Raw genomic sequence first — 23,730 nt, forward strand, 5'->3', positions numbered from 1 at the left:
GTGTACACTGAGAGTGTGTAGATATTATTAGTGTCATGACTTTAAGTCTTCGTTTTGTTATGCAGCTGCGAACGTTCCAAGCACATGGCATACTGTCAGACAAATCCACAAGAAGCTTAATAAAGCAACAATATCATTTGTAAACCAAACTGTCTTATTATCCAGGTTAATAACACTTTTACACAATAACACAAATCTGTATTTAGAAGACACTCTCATGCAAGGCAACATGGACTTGCAGCTTAATGTCAGTCAGTGATGCTACCAATGCTTTCATCACTTGCCACTACTGGTTATGTATATATTTGTGCTGCTATTGGTCATCTATGTTTGGACACCAAAGGTGCTCAGTGGTACGTTTCTAAAGATGGCTGCTCCTCAGACTCTACCACAATGCCTTTAAAAACAAGACCATTTATAGTGTTGTGTGTACTGGATGATCTCATGGTGAGGGGTATACTATGGGTGAATGCAGTGAATAAACTAAATGTGTCATATAGATGAATTGGCTACTTTAAAAATAATCAATGTTTAGCCTGTATAATTAAAAGAGACAAGAATGAATTGGGTGTGAAGAGTTTAATACATCAGAAAGGTCAGTTACATAACACAAGTGCCAGCAAGTAATAATGACAGAGAGCACCTTAAAATATCTTGAAGCATGTAAATATTAAATTACTAAGAAATACACAAGAGCATCTCTCACACCCATGAAACAAACAGTGCAATGTATGTTTATATCTACATTATATACAATCGGTGGTTTAGACACAGTCTCTCACAGGTAATCTATATATCGTCATTTTAGTCTAGCAAAGCATCACTTTACATTTCACTTTAACACTTTACAAATCTCAACACCCCTCATTTGAAAGAACATAATAATATCCATGACCCCTACACATAAAATAATATTAGTCAACACCACATAGTTTACTTGAGCAAAATATTGATGTCAAATAAAATGAAATGATCTCAATTAGAAGGAACTTTTTTCTATACCTGCATTAAAGGAATATCCACATCAATAAGGAAAAAAATCACCGTAAAACATGAACGCACAGAGAATGAGTCTACTTTGCAATATGAACATGTTATCACGGGTGTGTGCCTGCAAGTGTAGTATGTGTGTGTATCTATAGTGTATGTGTGTGTATCTGTAGTGTAGTATGTGTGTGTGTGTATCTATAGTGTAGTATGTGTGTGTATCTATAGTGCGGGTGTGTGCCTGCAAGTGTGTGTGTGTGTATTTATAGTGTAGTATGTGTGTGTATCTATAGTGCGGGTGTGTGCCTGCAGGTGTGTGTGTGTGTGTGTGCGTGTGTGTGTGTGTGTGTGTGTGTGTGTGTGTGTGTGTGTATCTCAATGTCTCCCTACACATGGACAGAACATGCAAACAAAGAAAACATCAAGAAATCAAACAAATCAAAATTCAATACATCAATATAAAAGTTACAAACATCAGACAAATTTGAAAAAGCATTTGTGATTCAGTTGAAATATTACACTCAATATAAGTATATCAACTTAAAACAGGTTGTGTCATTCCATCATAATGAACACAGTATACAGTTTGCAGGTCCTCAGCAGTGCAATTTCATAATACACACAAGACTTTCTGAACTGATACTGTATGAGCCAATGAAAACGTGTCTCAATTATCTTATTCAACTATATGAACATTTGCCCTGTGCCCAGCATCTGGAGGGTGGTCATGGTTACTACTGCTGCTTCAGGGGCTGCTGGTCTCCTGCTGCATGTCCACTACTGCTGGTCTCCTGCTGCATGTCCACTACTGCTGGTCTCCTGCTGCATGTCCACTACTACTGCTTCAGGGGCTGCTGATCTCCTGCTGCAGATGTGACTGCATGCCATGCAGCCATGTCGAGATTCAGGTGGTGTGTTCAGGAGAGTAGCCTGTGTGTGAGTAGGTGTGTGTGTGTGAGAGAGAGTGTGTGTGTGTGTGTGTGTGTGTGTGTGTGTGTGTGTGTGTGAGAGAGAGAGAGAGAGAGAGTGTGTGTGTGAGAGAGAGTCTCTGGCACTGGAATGGTTGCCATGTGTTGATGCGGCGATTCCATGTGTGTGTTCAGGAGAGGGGCCCTGTCTTGTCATGGTGGTTGGGAGGCAGAAGGGAGAGAGCAGGTAGGAAAGGACACGTTCTTAAAGTAGAGAGGAGGCTGGCTGGAACTGAAGTATGTTTGATTGGGAGTGAGGTATGTCTGATTGGGACTAAGTTGTGTCTGATTGCAACTAAACTATGTCTTATTAGGAGTGAGGTATGTCTGATGGAAGTGAGTTATGTCTGACTGGGTGTGAGGTATGTCTGATTAAGACTGAGTTATGTCTGGGACTGATTTATGTTCTGAAGCTGTAACTTATTGTAATTTGCAGATGTAATTGTAGACTGGTCATGATTTGAGTCACTTGGTGTCTGATTTAAAGTTCTTGGGCATTGATAGTCTTTTCCACCCATAGGAAGAGCTGCACGGCACAGGCTCTTCTCCAACTTGAAGGGTGGTGGATATTTTATTTGTTTCTCTAGACTTAAAGGATGAATCCGGTATTTAGCACTTTGAGTCCCTTTTCTGGTTTGTTTTGGATGAACTAGAGTGGTTGACACTGAAAGTTTGACGATGGGTCCTGTTTCGACTTTCTGACTCGTTTTGAATCGCCTTTGACTGCTTCAGAGTGGCTGGCTATGTGCATGCACAAACATGCCCTTAAAACAACCCTTAACGTTCGTTTTCAAAACTGTGCAACTCACTGAGTGGTTAGTGGTGGCTGTGGCTGGTAGGCTTATTTTACATTGAAGGCTGACTTTAATCCTTCCAAAGCTTGTTCTTTTGTGATGCTGTGCCATTCCTCAGGACAGACAGCTGGTTTGGCGTCATAGTTGTCGGCGAAATTGTCATTGTATTTCACCATCACGTATTTCCAGTAGTCAGACGCCTGTATGGATGGGTCAGGAGCAATGTTCCAGTCTGGATAGTACACATGGTATTTCTTGAAAGGGTGATACTCATAGTTTGTCTCATGATTCTGAAAGCGTCCATCGCTGTAAACACATGTTGTACAAAGCTGCTCATCAAGAGTCATTGACTTTTCATACATGTAGCCTGCTAAACCCTGTGGACGGTGCACAGTGGCATAATGTTGGGCGTGATCTTTCCCTCCAGCCTCACAGGGTATCTTGCAGAAGGGGCACCGCTTCCCACATCCAAATACCCTCTTGAAAATTACATTCTGTGGTTTGATTCTGAGAGTGCTCAGGGCATCTTCAATGTCAGTTAATTCTGCAAATTCTTTGAACAGCTGCTTCTTTAAGTCGTCCAAAGACGGCAAGAGACTGTCAATAAATGGAGTGCGTCGACAAGACATCTGGAAGAGAACCCCTCTAACAGTACTCTTGGGAAGCGAGATTTCTTTGCTGAGAGAACGGCACAACTTTTCAACAAACACTGTTGCCTTTCCAGTGTCATTAGGGTCACTGGTTTCACTCCGAAAAACTTCAGTTGTTTCTGTGATCTTTTCAATGATGGCTTTCAAAACATGGCCCTTCAACTTAAGCAGACCCATGTCTTTTGATAGCCATTCAACAACTTGATTGTAAATCCATTTCTTCACAAAGCTTTTATATTTGAAGATGTAACTCAAAAAGCTTGAAAAGTCATCTTTCTCTAACAGTTCTGCCAACATGGTGTATTGAAAGTATGATCGTGAACTGTACTGGGCAGAATGGCTGCTTGACAGAATCCCATCAACAATCTCAATCCCAAGGGACTTGTTGATATACTCTGTGACTGCAGGTTTGATGCAGAGCTGGGTAAAAGCCTGGGCCTTCCGGAGGCACTGATCTTTTTCTCTGTAGGAGTCAATGAAATCTGATAAGTACTGGTTCTTGGATCTCTCCAAATGCTTTTGGGGGTTTTTATCCGACAGGAAATTTCGGTGCATTTCTAAAAATCTTCGGGCTGCAATGCCACATATGTGGACTTTCAAATCAGTCTCAAAAGTAGTGTTTGTCTTCTTTGCTATTGTTTTCAGGTCGACATCAATTTTCTCAAGAAGCTCTTTACTGTAATGATCCTGATAATCTTTACTAGCCCTTACAATATCTTCAATACATTCCTCACATCTGTGAATTATGTTCTCTGCAAAATCCTGAATGTCTGATATAATGTTTTTCCCTTTTAATGCATTTTTCATTCTTCTCTTGCTTGTTATGTATGTCATTTTCACCTCGAAATCCTCAAGTCCACATCTGGTTAGATCTCCAATCTTTGATAACTCTTTCTGCACATTACGGTGGGCCAGATTACTGCGCAGTTGTTTCATAACACAAAAGCAAATGTCCCTCTCTTTCAGTGGAGAAATGCCTCTTGTTGCATCAGTCCACATTTTCTTAAATGCTTCCTCCAAGTCACTGTCTGACAACTCTGTCTTGTGTTCTTTGCACGTTTTCAAGAGCTCACTAACTTTTTTTTCGATGACATCTGTGTGTTGTTTTTGAATGTTTTCTACCCGTTCCATGTCCAGTTTCAGACAAACTGCAGACTGAAGTTTATTGTTAACAAATGTAGTCATTTCTTGGCCAAGACGTTTGATATTAATTTGGAACTCAACCCTGTACCTTTCCACAAGGTTCACATGCCTGTCTCTGCATTTGTAATACTCATTCAAATTGTTGTTCATCTTAGCTGTCTGATCTGCAATTACTTTGAAGGCATCCAATTCCAAATCTCCAGACAGACTCTGTACTCTGCTGATGTCAGTGTTAGATATCTGCGTCTCTGCGTTGTTCAGCCATGAGTAGATACACTTCCTGAATGACCATTCCCATCCTGAGAACTCTTTGCAAAGGCTGTCATAGGCATAGGCAACAAGTGTGTTTCTAAAGCTAAAGATGAAGTGTTCATGTTTAACTGCATTCCATAAACTATTCATCCATATCAGAAAATCTGGAATCTCTGATAAATGTTCAGTATTCATAGGTTTTAGCAGACTCCTTTTGAGCTCATGTACAGCTTCGCTGTACCCTGAATTGACAGGTGCCATTGGGGGAGTTCCATGCCACAGGCCTGGTATGTACCAGTTGTTCATTTCTACATCATAATCCAAAACATCAGTGAACTCTTTTATTTCAGACTGGTTCTCCATGCCTGCTGCAATCTTTGTCATTTCATTCAACTGGTCCAAAAGGTGCTTCCTGTCTGTCATCAGTTTGCTGTGTGCAGATACACCAGAGACATTTTGGTGCACAAAATGACAAACTGGTTTCTTTCCAAGTTGCTTCATCCGCAGAAATGCATGAACTGCTATCTGCAGAACATCCTTCATTTCTGATGAATTCTCCATGGCAATATTTATGATGGTCACATCACTGAGGCCTATTACAAGTGTTGCAAGTTGATTGTCATGCTTGAAGCTGCCATCAAGCGTGGCAAGTTCAGGTGCTTTAAGGCCTTCAGTGTCAATGAGCAGCACAAAGTCATATTCCAGCTCCTCTCTGAGTTCCTGTCCAACGGAGAGGAAGAGCATGTAGGCTCCACGAGTACAGCGGCCACTGCTAACAGGGAACTGGACGCCAAACATGGTGTTGAGCAGAGTAGATTTCCCTGTGCTCTGCACACCCAAAACAGACACGACCAAGAGTCGAGAGCTCCCTACTTTTTTGTGCACCTTCATAAGAACATCAGTCACCCACTTCTCTGGAATGATGGATGCGTCTCCATCAAGAAGCTCCATGGGGTATCCATCAAGTAAAAGCTCAGCAGCAACAGAAGGGAGGTTTCTTCTAACATCTGACGGTCTGGATTCGTACATCTGTCCCATTTCTCTCATGTAATGTTCAATGCCCAAAGAATTGTCCAGAAGCTGCTGATCAATCTCTACTGTTGATATGTTGTCCTTTCCCTGGCCTGTTTCTTTGATTTTTTTGCGAAGTACTGTTAAGTGAGATTTCCTATCTAGTTTCAGTGACATCCACTTGAGAAAGAATGTTCTCTGCTCTTTGTCTGTGGTAGAGACAGTGCTTGAATGAACTGCTCCATTGCTTTTGCAGTCCTGATGCTGCCTTGTCTTTTTCTCAATGTACATTTTTCCCCAAGAAGTTGAGCCTTGTATTCTTCTAGACTGAGATCACCTGCGTTCTGTAGTCTGCATTCCTCCATCTCAATTTCAGCTATTTTTTTGAAGTATTCACTTTGGAGAGGCAGCTGTTTCTTCTTGTAGTCAGCTATTGGACGAACCCCAATGCCTTCCATTATGTTATCAGCTGCAAGCTTTGCTGACTGTGAGGCCTTATTTTTACATTCGTCCACAGAGATCCCCAAATCATGTGCGATGTGTGACATTTCCTCTATGTTAATTTTCTTGCACGCTTCCAAGGCTGTTGTTATGGCACCAATTATCTGCTTGGAGAACTTTGCCATGTTGAGGTTCCGTTTCCGAATTAGTACATGATTTTCCTGGAGTTTCAGTGTATCAACAGACTTTGAATGATGTCCCTCCATTTCAGAATTCATCACCAAAAACAGTTTGGACTTTAGAGGGCCCTGTAAATCCAACAACCTCTCCTCCTCTTGGGTCATTGTGTCAAAGAACACAAAAACTGCAGTAGACACCTGCATGAGGAAACTGAATTGTGTTTCTTTGGAAAGTATGTCTCCCCTCATATTAACTATTGCCACAGGTTCAGGAAACACATCAATGTTGCTCTGTCCACATGGAAGACACCAGGCAATCTCCACCAGGCCATTTGCGATCTTCTTTGGGACATTTCCTCCATCCATGTCTCTGTGTGTGAAATGTATACTTTGTTGTGTACTCAGGATATGATTGATAAATTGGGATTTGGAGAGTCTACAGTCTTTCAGACGAACAAAGGTAAGGAGAGGTATGGGTGCATGCACCACACTGTCCTCTAAATGGTTTTTGTTGTGCATAAGGTCATGGGGTCGCCACTCTTTGTAAATATTCCTAAGAGCCCATACCATGAGTGTGCACTGATTATTATCAGGGCAAGGTAATAGAAAAGGGACAGCAAACTGGCACATTGACATCTTGATGGACATTTCTTGCTGCAAAAAGCTGTCAGCACAAAGGTAGAGCGCGGTAACCAGATCCAAGGGATTGACTTCCTCCTCCTCCTCCTCCTCATTGCCACCAGAGTCTGCGGTTGTGTGATTCCGGCACTTTGTATTGATCATCAGTAGTTTTCTTATGAAAGCCAGAGGGACATCTTTGAGAGACTCCACCTTTTTGTCTAACATTGTTCCATCGCTTATCTCCAGTAAAGAACTGAGAGTGAGTTTATTTGGATACAATTCCAAAAGACCCAATTTGCTAAGAAATGATAGCAGATGACCTGTAAAGACAATCATCATCAACACTTCACAAAGGATACCTTTCAGAAACAAGTATTTTGTAAAACACATGCAATCAGGAAAACTACCATCATACAGGAGATATATGTTTAGAAATATGTATGAGAAATATGTTTTTGTGAGTTTTCTGAGAAGAATACAAATTGTGTTATATCTGACAATGAAGACCATTTTTCTTCCCGTATGAGTTTAAAGTACATTTAGAACTACATAATTAATTACATCTGCAATCATTGGGACTTGGAGAGCACATACATGTTAACTTTTTTCTCAACTGCACATAATGAAAAGTACGGAGTTTGGTGACCTACCTCTTTTACGTCTTGGTGGAACTGCTGGTGGAACACCTATTTCTGTGCAGAAAACAAATAAGATTAATGTCAAATGTCATCTGTTTCACATCATATTCAAGGTGTGCAGTTAAAAGAACACAATTTGTAAAGGTCATCCTTTGAAATATGTTTTTTTTGTGCCAGGCTTGTAGTACTTGAGTCACAGACTCTGACTTGAGTCCAACTCAAGCCCTAATTGCAAGGATTAGGGCTTGACTCGGACTTGGACTCGTAAATTGGAGATGAGGACTCAGATTTGTTACAGTCGCTTAGAGATGGCCCACCATTGGCCAAAACTGGTTTACCACTGAAACCCAAGATGCAGAGTCACAGAATGACGAGAAGGAAGTCCAAGGCTTTTACTGAAGAACTCAGAAACAAGTACAGCTTGTACTACAATCAAGACTCCGCAAGAGGCAAAACAAACAGAGACTTTAAATAGTACAACTAATAACAGCTAACAAGTTAACACAGGTGATACACATGAGAAGAAATGACAATAAGCAATCAGGTAATGTCTTCCAGGTGAGTCCATCCACCAGAAAAGTCCAAAAATGGGCATGGTTTACTTCCTGCTTGTCTCCCTGGAGGAGCTCTCTGTTGCTCTTTGCTGGTCGGATAGCCTCGTGACAGGACCCCCTCTCCTACGGCCGACTCCCAGCGGCCCAGTGCGATCTGGTCTATTTCGATGGACATATCGAACAAGGCCTCGATCAAGGACGTGTCGTGCAGGGACCCAGCATCTCTGTTCTGGGCCATAAGCAGCCGCTTTACCGAGTAGGCCAGACCTCCGCCTATGAGACAGGGTCGGGGAGGGGGAAATACAGTGGGGGACAGGGGAGAGGTAAGAACTGGCTTCAAGTTGGTGAGGTGCTGAAGCTGGTCTTGGTGAGCGCCCAACATCACTCCTGGTTTAGTCAAAGCATTCCGGATCTGTGCGGCCTCGGAGGAGGGTGCTTGTGACTCCGCGGGATTCATGTTGATAGCTGAGTCTTGCCGTCACTGTCGCCTAGAGATGGCCCACCATTGGCTCTATCTGCTGGCCAAAACTGATGGTTTACCACTGAAATCCAAGAGGCAGAGTCACAGAACGACAAGAAGGAGGTCCAAGGCTTTGGGTTACTTCCATCTTGTCTCCCTAGAGGAGCTCTCTATCGCCCTCTGGTGGTCGGATAGCCTTGTGACTGAAATTAATTAGTACCTTTTATACTGTACATATAGTAGTCGGGCTGCACGATTATGGCCAAAATGACGTTCCATGACCAGTTTCAGACAAATTGCAGACTGAAGTTTATTCTCAACCAATTTTGTAATTTCTTGGCCAAGACTTTTGATATTAATTTGGAACTCAGACCTGTACCTTTCCACTAGGTTCACATACATGTCTTTGCGTTTGTAATACTCATTCAAATTCTTCTTCATCTCAGCTGTCTGATCTGCAATTACTTTGAAGGCATCCAATTCCAAATCTTCAGAGCAACTCTTTACTCTGTTGGTGTCAGTGTTAGATACCTGTGTCTCTGCGTTGTTCAGCCATGAGTAGATGCACTTCCTGAAAGACCATTCCCATCCTGAGAACTCTTTACAAAGGCTGTCATAGGCATAGGCAACAAGTGTGTTTCTAAAGCTAAAGATGAAGTGTTCATGTTTAACTGCATTCCATAAGCTATTCATCCATATCAGAAAATCCGGAATCTCTGATAAATGTTCAGTGTTCATAAGGTTTTAGCAGACTCCTTTTGAGCTCATGCACAGCTTTGCTGTACCCTGAATTGACAGGTGCCATTGGGGGAGTTCCATGCCACAGGCCTGGTATGTACCAGTTGTTCTTTTCTACATCATAATCCAACACATCAGTGAACTCCTTTATTTCAGACTGGTTCTCCATGCCAGCAGCAATCTTTGTCATTTCATTCAACTGGTCCAAAAGGTGCTTCCGATCTTTCGTGAGTTTGCTGTGTGCAGATACACCTGAGACATGACAGACTGGTTTCTTTCCAAGTTGCTTCATCCTCAGAAATGCATGAACTGCTATTTGCAGAACATCTTTCATGTCTGCTAAATTCTCCATGGCAATATTTATGATGGTCACATCACTGAGGCCTATTACAAGTGTTGCAAGTTGATTGTCATGCTTGAAGCTGCCATCAAGCGTGGCAAGTTCAGGTGCTTTAAGGCCTTCAGTGTCAATGAGCAGCACAAAGTCATATTCCAGCTCCTCTCTGAGTTCCTGTCCAACGGAGAGGAAGAGCATGTAGGCTCCACGAGTACAGCGGCCACTGCTAACAGGGAACTGGACGCCAAACATGGTGTTGAGCAGAGTAGATTTCCCTGTGCTCTGCACACCCAAAACAGACACGACCAAGAGTCGAGAGCTCCCTACTTTTTTGTGCACCTTCATAAGAACATCAGTCACCCACTTCTCTGGAATGGATGCGTCTCCATCAAGAAGCTCCATGGGATATCCATCAAGTAAAAGCTCAGCAGCAACAGAAGGGAGGTTTCTTCTAACATCTGACGGTCTGGATTCGTACATCTGTCCCATTTCTCTCATGTAATGTTCAATGCCCAAAGAATTGTCCAGAAGCTGCTGATCAATCTCTACTGTTGATATGTTGTCCTTTCCCTGGCCTGTTTCTTTGATTTTTTTGCGAAGTACTGTTAAGTGAGATTTCCTATCTAGTTTCAGTGACATCCACTTGAGAAAGAATGTTCTCTGCTCTTTGTCTGTGGTAGAGACAGTGCTTGAATGAACTGCTCCATTGCTTTTGCAGTCCTGATGCTGCCTTGTCTTTTTTTTCTCAATGTACATTTTTCCCCAAGAAGTTGAGCCTTGTATTCTTCTAGACTGAGATCACCTGCGTTCTGTAGTCTGCATTCCTCCATCTCAATTTCAGCTATTTTTTTGAAGTATTCACTTTGGAGAGGCAGCTGTTTCTTCTTGTAGTCAGCTATTGGACGAACCCCAATGCCTTCCATTATGTTATCAGCTGCAAGCTTTGCTGACTGTGAGGCCTTATTTTTACATTCGTCCACAGAGATCCCCAAATCATGTGCGATGTGTGACATTTCCTCTATGTTAATTTTCTTGCACGCTTCCAAGGCTGTTGTTATGGCACCAATTATCTGCTTGGAGAACTTTGCCATGTTGAGGTTCCGTTTCCGAATTAGTACATGATTTTCCTGGAGTTTCAGTGTATCAACAGACTTTGAATGATGTCCCTCCATTTCAGAATTCATCACCAAAAACAGTTTGGACTTTAGAGGGCCCTGTAAATCCAACAACCCTCTCCTCCTCTTGGGTCATTGTGTCCAAAGAACACAAAACTGCAGTAGACACCTGCATGAGGAAACTGAATTGTGTTTCTTTGGAAAGTATGTCTCCCCTCATATTAACTATTGCCACAGGTTCAGGAAACACATCAATGTTGCTCTGTCCACATGGAAGACACCAGGCAATCTCCACCAGGCCATTTGCGATCTTCTTTGGGACATTTCCTCCATCCATGTCTCTGTGTGTGAAATGTATACTTTGTTGTGTACTCAGGATATGATTGATAAATTGGGATTTGGAGAGTCTACAGTCTTTCAGACGAACAAAGGTAAGGAGAGGTATGGGTGCATGCACCACACTGTCCTCTAAATGGTTTTTGTTGTGCATAAGGTCATGGGGTCGCCACTCTTTGTAAATATTCCTAAGAGCCCATACCATGAGTGTGCACTGATTATTATCACAGGGTACCCCCAGAATTGTCAGACCTAAATTTAAGACTTTTTAAGACCTTTTTAATACCACTTCAGATGAAATTTAATACCTACATCGGAATAGAACCTAGTTGATTTCAGGGATTAAAGTGAAAAAAAAAAACTTTTTTCAGGCCATAACTCATACATTGTTAGTATCTACCTATAGAGATAGCACCCTTTCGCGGTTAGCGACCTATTGGTTTTAATTAAAAGATGCAAACAGCAAAATAAAGCACCAAATAAACACCAAAACGAGGCTACAGGGTACTCTTAAGTTACTATATAATTAATGCCACCTACAGGTGAATGCATAGAACATAACAATCCTATGGTTTATGTACCCTGTAGCCTCGTTTTAGCAGCCATGTGAATAAAGGCTGAATTGAGAGTGTTCTTGATTGAGATTGAGTTTTCCTGATGAACAAAACAATATTTCAATACCATCCCTGACCATTGCTGATTAGCCATTGCTGTTCTTTTCTACTGCAGCAATATTGTAGCAAGGCTTTAACTTATACTCTTATTTAATTACTTCAGGCCAAAAGTATTTAAAGGGATTTTTTTCTTGTTAATATGCAATTCAACACCAAATTAAAATCTATAAAATCAAAGTTTGCAAGACTTCACATTTCCTCATCAAAGTAACGAATCAGAACAGTCTAGATATTGTTCATATTTCCATTTGTTGCCTCATCCGCATTTAATGAAAACATGGTAATTTTGAGTTTTACAGACAACTCAGTTTTCCAATGAGCAGCAATACTGTTTGTGCTCATGCAACAGGTCTGCGCATCTGATAACGACAATCTGGAGAGGGCGCTTTTGTCTTCAGCAACAGATTGTATAAGGTTGACAAGAGGTTGCGATATGGTGAGGGACAGGTCGTGTTGCGCTATGAAAGAACATGCATAGCCTACTTAGCGCAAAAACGGTCAGCCATAGATAAACGTACACAAATCATGACGCTAATATGCGAGGTTCTGGTAGGCCTACTGGTTATGGTTTTGTGCTATACATTAATAATAGCAAAGTTTTAAGTTGACTATTTTAATTGCATGGTTATTTTTTGTCAACATACGCTCACAACCTACTGTCGTAAGAGGCCTAAGCAAAATAGGCTACAAGGCTGTCTGTGCGTAATAAAAGACTGACCCCCTTACTCAACATAAAATAATAATGTCGCGAACTGTTCACGCTCTGAAGTGAACGCGCTCAGTCAAAACCTTCCGTCGCAAATTGTGAAAAAAAATGTTGTACATGTCATAACAGGCGGGAGGCATAGGCTACGGTTTATATGGCGGCCGCTTTACACATAATGTTAGTTCCATTGATTAAAAACTGTAACAATAATAGTACATCGGGTGGCATAGCAGGCTATCTGTTCAAGTCATAGGTGACACCCAAAATGAATTACCTCCCCTGACAAGAGTTCGCGATAGTAAGAAATTGTCTACACTGATGCAAAAGAACACAGCCTCGAAGTTAAGCACATAGAGCTCACAATAGCATATCCAAAAAGTTAAAACGGTTGGGCAACCTCATCAGCTGTCTCGATTGTGTCACTATAATCCAACTTTTTAGACCGTCCCCAGGCGTGTTCTTTTTTTAAGCAACTGCCCCAGGCCAATGAGACAAGCGTGTAGCTACATAAACAAAGCTAAACTCATGGCTGACATATCTTCTTGAGTGATCTCTGATTGAGACACAGAAAGTTCTCAAGAACACTATTAGGTCTTTAAACATCTACCATCACACACATTCATTCATCGGACCTAATATTTGTAGTTGCCTTTAAAAAGGAAAAGAAAAAGGTGATAGACACCCCCTCTATTTTTTTTTTTTCTCACGGATCTGCATCGATCTCAAATATGACATTTCTAAAATCAAATTGGCGGAAATCCGTCGACGACGGAGAACTTTAATCCTTGTGATTTACGCTTCATTGAGGATATTAGACTAAATCTACTGATCATTTGAAAAATTAAGACCTCCGTGAAAAAAAATTCCAGACTTTGAGGTGAAATTCAATACTTTTTAAGGCCTTAATTTAGGAAAATGAAATGTAATACTTTTTAATACTTTTAAGACTCCGCGGGTACCCTGTATCAGGGCAAGGTAATAGAAAGGGGACAGCAAACTGGCACATTGACATCTTGATGGACATTTCTTGCTGCAAAAAGCTGTCAGCACAAAGGTAGAGCGCGGTAACCAGATCCAAGGGATTGACTTCCTCCTCCTCCTCCTCCTCCTCCTCCTCCTCCTCCTCCTCCTCCTCCTCCTCATTGCCACCAGAGTCTGCGGTTGTGTGATTCCGGCACTTTTTATTGATCACCAGTAGTTTTCTTATGAAAGCCAGAGGGACATCTTTGAGAGACTCCACCTCTTTGTCTAACATTGTACCATTGCTTATATCCAGTAAAGAACTGAGAGTGAGTTTATTTGGATACAATTCCAAAAGACCCAATTTGCTAAGAAATGATAGCAGATGACCTGTAAAGACAATCATCATCAACACTTCACAAAGGATACCTTTCAGAAACAAGTATTTTGTAAAACACATGCAATCAGGAAAACTACCATCATACAGGAGATAAATGTTTAGAAATATGTATGAGACATATGTTTTTCTGAGTTTTCTGAGAAGAATACAAATTGTGTTATATCTGACAAGGAAGACCATTTTTCTTCTCGTATGAGTTTAAACTACATTTAGAACTACATAATTAACTAGAAATGCAATTCCAAGGAATTACCAGTGCATGAAAATGCTAAAGTTGTGATGTAAAATATCATGTATAGTTAAAAAAGATAATACAGAGATGGTTACTACGGTGATGCTAGGATAGACATGGTGGTTGCATAGCTTAATAAAAGTTGATAGTTTAAAAGTAGACTGTTTAAAAGCTGAATGTAGATAGTTTAAAAGTTGTTGATAGACAGTAGATAGTTTAAAAGTTGTTGATAGACAGCTAGTTTAATAGATAGTTTAATGATAGTTTAAAAGTAGACCGTTTAGGGTAAATAGTTTAAAAGTTGTTGACAGACTGGAAGTTGAATGAATGTTGATATTCAAATAGTTTAATGGCTGTGTATAGGTAGATATTTGACGATAACTGAAAGTTGGAATGGCTCTAATGTTTGCTAGCAGTTATGCTAAGATTTTTAACTATGCTAACCATGCTACTTAGCTAATGTTTTATAGCAGTGCTAGCAATGCTAACCTGCTAACCATGTTACTTAGCTAACGTTTTCTAGCAGTTTAATGAATGTTGATATTCAAATAGTTTAATGGTGATAACTGAAAGTTGGAATGGCTCTAATGTTTACTAGCAGTTATGCTAAGATTTTAAATTTTGCTAACCATGCTACTTAGCTAATGTTTTATAGCAGTGCTAACAATGATAACATGCTAACCATGCTACTTAGCTAACTTAACTAACATTTTCTAGCAGTTTTGCTAAACAAGCTAACTATGCTAGCAATGCTAACATGCTAACTATGTTAACCATGTGACTTAGCTAACCAAGCTTATCATTTTAGTAGTTATGCTAACTATGCAAATTAGCATCTTAACAATCTAACATCTTAACTATGTTAACCATGTTACTTAGCTAACTAAGCTAATCATTTTAGCAGTTATCTTAACTATGCTAAATAGTAGTTAACATGCTAGCATGCTAACTATGCTTAACCATGTTACTTAGCTAACCGAGCTAATCAATTTTAGCAGTTTTTTTAAAAATGTTAAACTAGTATGCTAACCATGTTACATTTTAGCTAACTTAGCTAATCATTTTAGCAGTTTTTTTAAAAAAATTTTAAATAGCAATTTTAGCTAACATGCTAACCATGTTACTTAGCTAATCATTTTTAACAGTTATGCTAACTATGCTAACTAACATGCTAACTATGCTAACCATGTTACTTTAGCTAACCTAGCTAATCGTTTTTAGCAGTTTTGTTAAAAATGTTAAAAATGTTAGCAATGCTAACTTTGTTAACCATGCTAACTAGCTACAGTGGGTAGGAGTCATAGTTGATGAAAAGTGTTGACATAGTTGATGACAAGTTAAAAGTTGTTGATAGACAGCTAGTGAATGTATATAGTTTAAAAGTTTAAAAGTTGAATGTAGATAGTTTAAAAGTTGTTGATAGACAGCTAGTTTAATAGATAGATAGTTTAATGATAGTTTAAAAGTAGACCGTTTAAAAGTTGAATGTAAAAAGTTCAGTAGTTTAATGGGTTACATTGTTTAACAGTGGATTATTGTAGTGAGGACTTTTCTTTTGAAACAGTTTTGGGCAGAGGAAACAGTTGAATAGGATGTGTAGTCTTAATTGACCCAGATTGTATGCTTAAAGCCTGAGGCTGCAGGTGGCCTGAACACCTACCATAAGTTTCTAATTGACCCAGATTGTATGCTTAAAGCCTGAGGCTGCAGGTGGCCTGAACACCTGCCATATGATTCTAATTGCTTACTTGGCCATTATTATGATGTCACTGTCGGCAATGTTAAGTCTATGGGGATTTTAAAAGTTTTTTCTTTAATAGTTTAAAAGTATAAAAGTTTCAAAGTTGAAAAGTCATACCAACCCGATCTGTTTGAAGACCCACGTAACAAAGTTTGAATGAAGTTTCTAAGTTAAAGGTGCCATGTGTAAGAATTGAGGTAATAATATCTAAAAAAATGAGCTACACGCATCAAAAGAATGAGAAGAAATAAGGGCGATGATGTCATTAAATAAATGTCAAGGTATAGTGCTGCAGAGATATCAACCTGAATTAGCATGCTAAATTACTAGCTACAGCCCGACAGGTGTATACTCTTTGGTTCAAGTACGCCCACAAGCCGTGCGAGTTATTTGTGTATTGCAGTTTGGCTGGCGGTTATGTTGCCCGCATGCTGCCTCCCCTTGCCAAAACTGGTATTATGACAGCAGTCGGGCTGTGGCTAGTAATTTAGCATGCTAATTCAGGTTGATATCTCTGCAGCACTATACCTTGTCATTTTTTTAATAACATCATCGCCCTTATTTCTTCTCATTCTTTTTATGCGTGTAGCTCATTTTTTGGATATTTTTACTTCAATTCTTACACATGGCACCTTTAAACTGTTCAAGAGAAATAGCGTGTACGGAAAAAGTGGTAAGCGGAATAATAATAATAAGAAGAAGTTGCCTAGGAAGAACAGTACAGTGCATTTTCATGCACTGTAATTACATCTGCAATCCTTGGGACTTGGAGAGCACATACATGTTAACTTTTTTCTCAACTGCACATAATGAAAAGTACGGAGTTTGGTGCCCTACCTCTTTTACGTCTTGGTGGAACTGCTGGTGGAGCAGCTATTTCTGTGCAGAAAACAAATAAGATTAATGTCAAATGTCATCTGTTTCACATCATATTCAAGGTGTGCAGTTAAAAGAACACAATTTGTAAAGGTCATCCTTTGAAATGTGTTTTTCTGTGCCAGGCTTATAGTACTTGAGTCACAGACTCTGACTTGAGTCCAACTCAAGCCCTAATTGCAAGGATTAGGGCTTGACTCGGACTTGGACTCGTAAATTGGAGATGAGGACTCAGATTTGTTACAGTCGCTTAGAGATGGCCCACCATTGGCCAAAACTGGTTTACCACTGAAACCCAAGATGCAGAGTCACAGAATGACGAGAAGGAAGTCCAAGGCTTTTACTGAAGAACTCAGAAAGTACAGCTTGTACTACAATCAAGACTCAGCAAGAGGCAAAACTACAGAAACTTTAAATAGTACAACTAATAACAGCTAACAAGTTAACACAGGTGATACACATGAGAAGAAATGACAATAAGCAATTAGGTAATGTCTTCCAGGTGAGTCCATCCACCAGAAGTCCAAATATGGGCATGGGTTACTTCCTGCTTGTCTACCTGGAGGAGCTCTCTGTCGCTCTTTGCTGGACGGATAGCCTTGTGACAGGACCCCTCTCCTACGGCCGACTCCCAGCGGCCCAGTGCGATCTGGTCCATTTCATTGGAAATCTTGAACAAGGCCTTGATCAAGGACGTGTCGTGCAGGGACCCAGCATCTCTGTTCTGGGCCATACCCCTCCCAGTCAATGAGGTATTGTACTCCCCGTTGACATATCTTGTCTTGAGTCCAGCAGCTGCTTGACCGAGTAGGCCAGACCTCCACCTATGAGACAGGGTGGGGGAAATCGAGACTCCATACAGTGGGAGACAGGGGAGAGGTAAGAACTGGCTTCAATAGGGATACATGAAACACCAGACTCACTTTCATGGATCTTGGGAGTTCCAGGTGGTAAGTGACTGGGTTCAATCGCCGAAAGATGCAAAAGGTCCAACATAACATGGAGCCAACTTCTTGGATTCCACTCTCACTGGGAGATCCTTGGTGGACAAGCAGACAAGTTGACAGGGGAACCGGACCGCTGCGTCGGTTGGCCTATCTCTGGTGGCAGGCTGAATAATGGCTCAAGGCAATACGAGCCCATCTCCAGACTCTCCGGCAGCGGGACACAAACGCCTCAGCAGTGGGGACTGCCACAGAGAGGCTAACAGAGACCAGAAGGCCTCCCAAAATCGAGACGCAAACTGAGGACCACATGCTGAAAGATAAGGTCAGCGGTTTCTTGAGCAGATGGCAACTTGGGAAGTGCTATGAAATGAACCGGTCTACTACCACAAGGATTACTGTATTTCCCACGGAATGTGGCAGGCCTGTCACAAAATCCATGGAGACATGTGACCATGGTCTAGCAGAGGCAGTAGCAGCCCTGCTGGCCATTGGTTACAGGATTTGTGCTCAGCACAGACTGGGCTGGCGTTCACAGAGTAGTTGACATCCCTTCTCATCCTTGGCCACCAGAACCTCCGCCGAATGAACTCAAAGGTGCTCTGCACACCCGCCTGGCCTGACAAACATGAGGCATGACCCCATTGCAGGACACGTGATCTAATTGTGCTTGGTACAAAGTGACAGCCCTCTGGAGTCTCGACAGTGGCAGGAAAAGGCATCTGCCGGAAAACAATTCTCCAGTCGAGGAGTCAAGGAGCCGCTCAACTGAGTCGGTGAGGTGCTGAAGCTGGTCTTGGTGAGCACCCAACATCATTCCTGGGTTAGTCAAAGCATTCCGGATCTTTGTGGCATCTGAGGAGGGTGCTGGTGACTCCACAGGATTCATGTTGATGGCTGAGTCTTGCTGTCACAGTCACCTAGGGATTGCCCACCAGTGGCTCTATCTGCTGGCCAAAACTGATGGTTTACCACTGAAACCCAAGAGGCAGAGTCACAGAACGACGAGGAGTCCTCTGCTGGTCGGATAGCCTTGTGACAAGATTATTTAGTACCTCTTATACTGTAAGTATAAGTTTAAGTATATATACTCTTTTGATCCCATGAGGGAAATTTGGTCTCTGCATTTATCCCAATCCGTGAATTAGTGAAACACACACAGCACACAGTGTACACACAGTGAGGTGAAGCACACACTAATGCAGTGTGCAGTGAGCTGCCTGCATCAACAGCGCCGCTCGGGGAGCAGTGAGGTGTTAGGTGCCTTGCTCAAGGGCACTTCTGTACTGTTACTGTACATATAGTAGTAGGGCTGCACGATTATGGCCAAAATGATAATCACGATTATTTTGATCAATATTGAGATCACAATTATTTATCACGATTATTAGTCAATTTTAGTGACAAAAATATTTTTTTCCCTGTTGGACTTGGTATCTGGCTCACCCAAATTCTTCCCCCACATCTACTCCCCTAAATTACTGCAAATATAGACTTGACTGCGACTTCCAAACAACTCTCAAACAAAGTGTGTGTGCTACTAATATTTGGGGAGACTGCGAGTGAGGGGATGCAATCACACAGCCCAATATGATTACCTTAGCAACCAACATCTCATTTACCCAAGCAACAACTTAGCAACAACTACCACAATCTAAACCTAGCAACCAGCATATCAACCACTTTATTTAGCATAGTATCCAGAGTGGCTAATCGGGAGCTTAGGGAGGATTCTCGGTGGCCTGTTAAGGTTTGGGCCGGTCTCAATATTGTGAGCTTAAATATATTGTTTTTTAAGTTAATTTGCTGCACCCTCACGGCATTTCAGCAGCTGGAGCTGTGCGGTCGAAACCCTTCACTTGCAGTTTCCCAATTATTTTCCAACAAAATAACACTCACAACTCGCAACTAAGTCAATATGTGCAGTAATTTACTCCTTGAGTTGCACCGCCCTGGTATGACAAACTCTCATGTGTGCAGGGCAGTGTAGCAATAATTACTATTACTGTAAGGATCTCAAAAGCTCTAGAAAAAAATATATTTGAGATGTGTCCTCCCGTAAAAGATCTAAGGTTCATGTTCACTGTTTCAGTGAGTAGGGGTTAGCCCTTTTGAGCCAAAGTGTTGAAATTCAGCAAAGCAGAGTGCGCATTTGCAGGGCTTGTCACTGTTGACATGTGGTACAAGCTATCTTGCCTAGCTTGGGTAGTGAGAGAAAGTGGAATAGAACATAATGCCCAATACTCAAATATGTGGTTTAATGTTCTGCATTATGCCCAATACTCAAATATGTGGTTTAATGTTCTGCATTATGTCCAATATTCCAATATGTGGTTTAATGTTCTGCATTATGTCCAATATTCCAATATGTGGTTTAATGTTCTGCATTATGCCCAGTATTCCAATATGTGGTTTAATGTTCTGCATTATGTCCAATATTCCAATATGTGGTTTAATGTTCTGCATTATGTCCAATATTCCAATATGTGGTTTAATGTTCTGCATTATGCCCAATATTCCAATATGTGGTTTAATGTTCTGCATTATGTCCAATATTCCAATATGTGGTTTAATGTTCTGCATTATGTCCAATATTCCAATATGTGGTTTAATGTTCTGCATTTCTCATTAGTGGGTCACTTTGACACTAAAAGTAAGATTCTACGTAATACCTCTGTATGATATCTGTACTGTCCCTGTGTAAGCGAGAATATTATGACTTTGCAGTGTTTCACTGGTCTTCATGGCTGCGTCAGGAGCTATCTGCTCCGGATTGCCAGGTTGCCACTAATCAGAGTCTGATTCAGTGCAGTCCACCTGAAATGGGATGACTATCGTTATCTCCAGTCAGCCTGGAAGGATACTTAAACCCTAACTATTTCCTTGTCTAGTTAGAGCAGCTGATGGATCTTTAAGTGAAGTCATGCTGTCTCTCCCTTGATGCGCATTATTGTAAATGAAACTGTTCCTGATTTTTCCTACCATTGGTCCGACTGGGTCTTCATTCATCTGTGGTATCAACATTACCATCAGTAGCATACTCTATGTGCAGAAATAAAGTGGCCTTACTTTGCCTAAGTTGTTAAATGGAATTGGTGAGTCTTCAAGTCATAATTTCTTCCTCCTGAAGTTATGAATGCACTTATTTCCAGATTCTATTCTGATGGATAGGTAGCTATCAGGCTGCTAAAGTTCACATGTAAGAACAATCAAAAATGTCAAACTAGCTACAAACTTTTTTACTAGCTCAGGGAAGGCTATAGCCTTTTCCCAAAGCCAGTTGGAAGGACAGCTACGATATCCTTGCCATTTATAAAATTGACAAGACAAGCCTCTTGTTTATGCTTTAATTGCATGATGCTCTCGTGAGTTGAGACAACTTCGCGGATAGCTTCTAGCGTCTCTTCCTCCGTCGCCATTGTTGCTATGCTGTTGAACTACCAGCTTCGCTGGACTACAAGCAACTCGGCAGGCGAGTTCCGCGTCATCACTCAACTGTGTGGTGAGTCTGTGGTGGTGCCACAAATATTAAATCAACCACAAATTTGCCCAGAAATAACCATAACATATATTAATAAGTTAATCAATAATGAGTTTTTAATATAACACCTTTGGTCTTGACTTAGTATGCATTCCAGTTTATTAATTAAATACTCAACATCCATTCCCTTCAAGAGTTCAGATTCAATACACAAAAGCTAGCTGTTTAAGGTATATTGTAAATGGTGGATAGATTCTGTGATTGTTTTTCTGTTGGTTTATGTTTTGGACAGCTGATTTTATGGATTGTAGTACTGAAAGAAATGTGCAAACTCATTACATCTCTCAATTGATGCCAAAATGCATGATTAATAAATTTGACTTTTTTTTAATCAACTACACAAAATGAAAAGTAGTTCACAAATCTGCAACTGATGTTAGCATCTGATCAAACAAAACAATTTTACAGATATTAGATTTAGTAATTAATTATCTGACCTACCTTTCTTGCATCTTGGTCGAACTGCTGGGGGGACACCTGGTCCTGTTCAGAAAACAAGTAAGAGCATTGAGATGATTTTATTTATCTATATTTATTTATAATTATTTTTATAGGCTACAGTATAACCTTCCTGTGAGTGTGAAATAAAAATTAAATTAGATGCAATTTGGCGTGTCCATATGGACCATTGCAGGGTCATTCTCATGGCAAGTCATGCACAAGGGCCAATGGTGGCCGTGCCCCCCCCACTTGCCACCATATAGCTCCGCCCCTGGTTGGTCAGTTTCCCTGTGTCTCAAGATACCAATGCGCCTAAACACACTTCATTTCTGGCAAACACAAAGATGGGTGCACATATGTTTGTAATAGATGGAAACAGTTATTCTGCATAGGTCCAAAGATAGCCTTACGTCTGGCGCCATGAATAAGATAGGGTTAAGTTGAACTGAAATTGGACTTGGCTCAGACAAGAGGAAGGAACTGAATAAGGAAATCTGAGAAAATTGTCAAAATCGTATTGATATTGGTTATTAAATTGAGTTAAATTATGTCTAGGAGAAATGGGCTACACATTGTATAAGAGAATAAGGCATCTGGTATGAGGCATAAGGAATAATCATCTACTGCAAACACGTTTAGCACCCCTATACCACAACAAAACAGACACATACTTTGGTGTGGTAGATCCTCCTCTTGTAATTTTGAGTGATGCACTGTGAATGATAAACCAAAGTTTTAAAAAGAAAGTAAACTAAAATAATGTTCACAATGTTATCATTAATGTATGCACTATAGTATGTAACATACAAAGTTCTTCATCTGGTGAAGTCATGCTGTTTTCCTCAAAGGTCAATCATTGGCTTTTACACATCCAAGCCTGCAGACGATCAGTCATTAAATTAGAGCAGATAATTAATACAGGAACAAATCTATATGAATTAATTCATGACTTACCCTTAATCCCTCATGGACGTATGTCGATACAGAGTCTGTCAATCTTCTGACAAGACATCTGTTGTTCACAAGTTTTTCTACTGGACCTGGACATTGAGAAGGGTTTTTGGTTTCCCTTTTGGTTTCCCCGACTGTTTGCACGTTTCCCAGAAAGGGAGGAGGCGGTTGGGAGGAATGTTGCAGTACCAGCCTGCGCTTCCCCGAAGGAGTATTTGTGGCACAGCTAGCTGTAGAAAACAATCAAAAACAGTACCTACAGCGCACAAAGCAGAAATTACATGAGAACATCAAATTACATCATTTATTTACACAGAAACACATGTAATTAAATAAAATGTAGGAGGCATTAGCAGCAGGAACATGTTACTTTTAAAATCTAATGCATTATTTCTGCACCTTGGCCAATAAAAGCATACACTGGTTTCATTTAGTGTCATCCCTATGTGTTACTGCTGTAGTTGCGTGCATTTTCTATTATATGCTGTAAATATCCTTTGGAGAAAAGTGTGTGTGTGTGTGTCTTTATATATGTGTGTGTGTCTGCATGTGTACGCGTGTGTGTGTGTGTGTGTGCGTGCGCACGTGTGTGTGTCTTTATATACTGTATGTGTGTGTGTGTGTGTGTGTGTGCGTGTGTACACATGGGTGTGTGTGTGTTTAGGTGGGTGACCGTGTTTTGTTCAAGTAAGAGTTGTTCCTGGACCAACATAGACCTCTGAAGTTCGCTTACAAAAAAGAACCAAAATGGCCATCTTTCCCCATATACGTACAGTGGGCAGTGCTTCGACTTGGCCAGCTTCACTCGCGGTCCGCACGTGGGATCATGCGGTATCACGCGACTTTAATTTGTATTTTTCCAGTGAGACGCTGCAACAACCCAAATAACTGGTAGATGGCTCAAGTGAGCAGGGTGTCTCGTAAAAAGAAATGGAGCCTGGAAAACCCTACACAGACTTCACTACAGACTTTAGCAGACTGGTTTAGAAACAATGTAATAGCCAGAAATATGCCTGCCCTGCCCTAATAAAGAAATATTT

At 40.9% G+C, this 23,730-nt stretch overlaps 1 protein-coding gene across 1 annotated transcript; it reads right to left on the reverse strand.

Moving 5' to 3' along the window:
• Window positions 1-5,873: 5,873 nt before the first annotated feature.
• LOC125294113 (up-regulator of cell proliferation-like) lies at window positions 5,874-22,771 on the reverse strand. Its single transcript, XM_048242487.1, has 7 exons — window positions 22,694-22,771; window positions 22,547-22,616; window positions 22,411-22,452; window positions 21,740-21,781; window positions 16,775-16,816; window positions 7,697-7,738; window positions 5,874-7,366 (listed from the first exon to the last, which is right to left on the reverse strand). Exons 2-7 carry the CDS (start codon window positions 22,569-22,571, stop codon window positions 5,973-5,975), a joined length of 1,587 nt encoding a protein of 528 aa, XP_048098444.1. The 5' UTR covers window positions 22,572-22,616; window positions 22,694-22,771; the 3' UTR covers window positions 5,874-5,972.
• Window positions 22,772-23,730: the final 959 nt, after the last annotated feature.

The sequence above is a fragment of the Alosa alosa genome, chromosome 5, assembly GCF_017589495.1.
Source record: "Alosa alosa isolate M-15738 ecotype Scorff River chromosome 5, AALO_Geno_1.1, whole genome shotgun sequence".
NCBI lineage: Eukaryota > Metazoa > Chordata > Actinopteri > Clupeiformes > Clupeidae > Alosa > Alosa alosa.

Coding starts and splice junctions, on each gene's coding strand:
- LOC125294113 (XM_048242487.1), bottom strand. CDS start 22,571: ATGACTTCACCAGATGAAGAACTTT. Junction 22,453..22,546: donor TTCACCAGATGAAGAACTTT/GTATGTTACATA, acceptor TATCATTCACAG/TGCATCACTCAAAATTACAA. Junction 21,782..22,410: donor GGAGGATCTACCACACCAAA/GTATGTGTCTGT, acceptor TTTTCTGAACAG/GACCAGGTGTCCCCCCAGCA.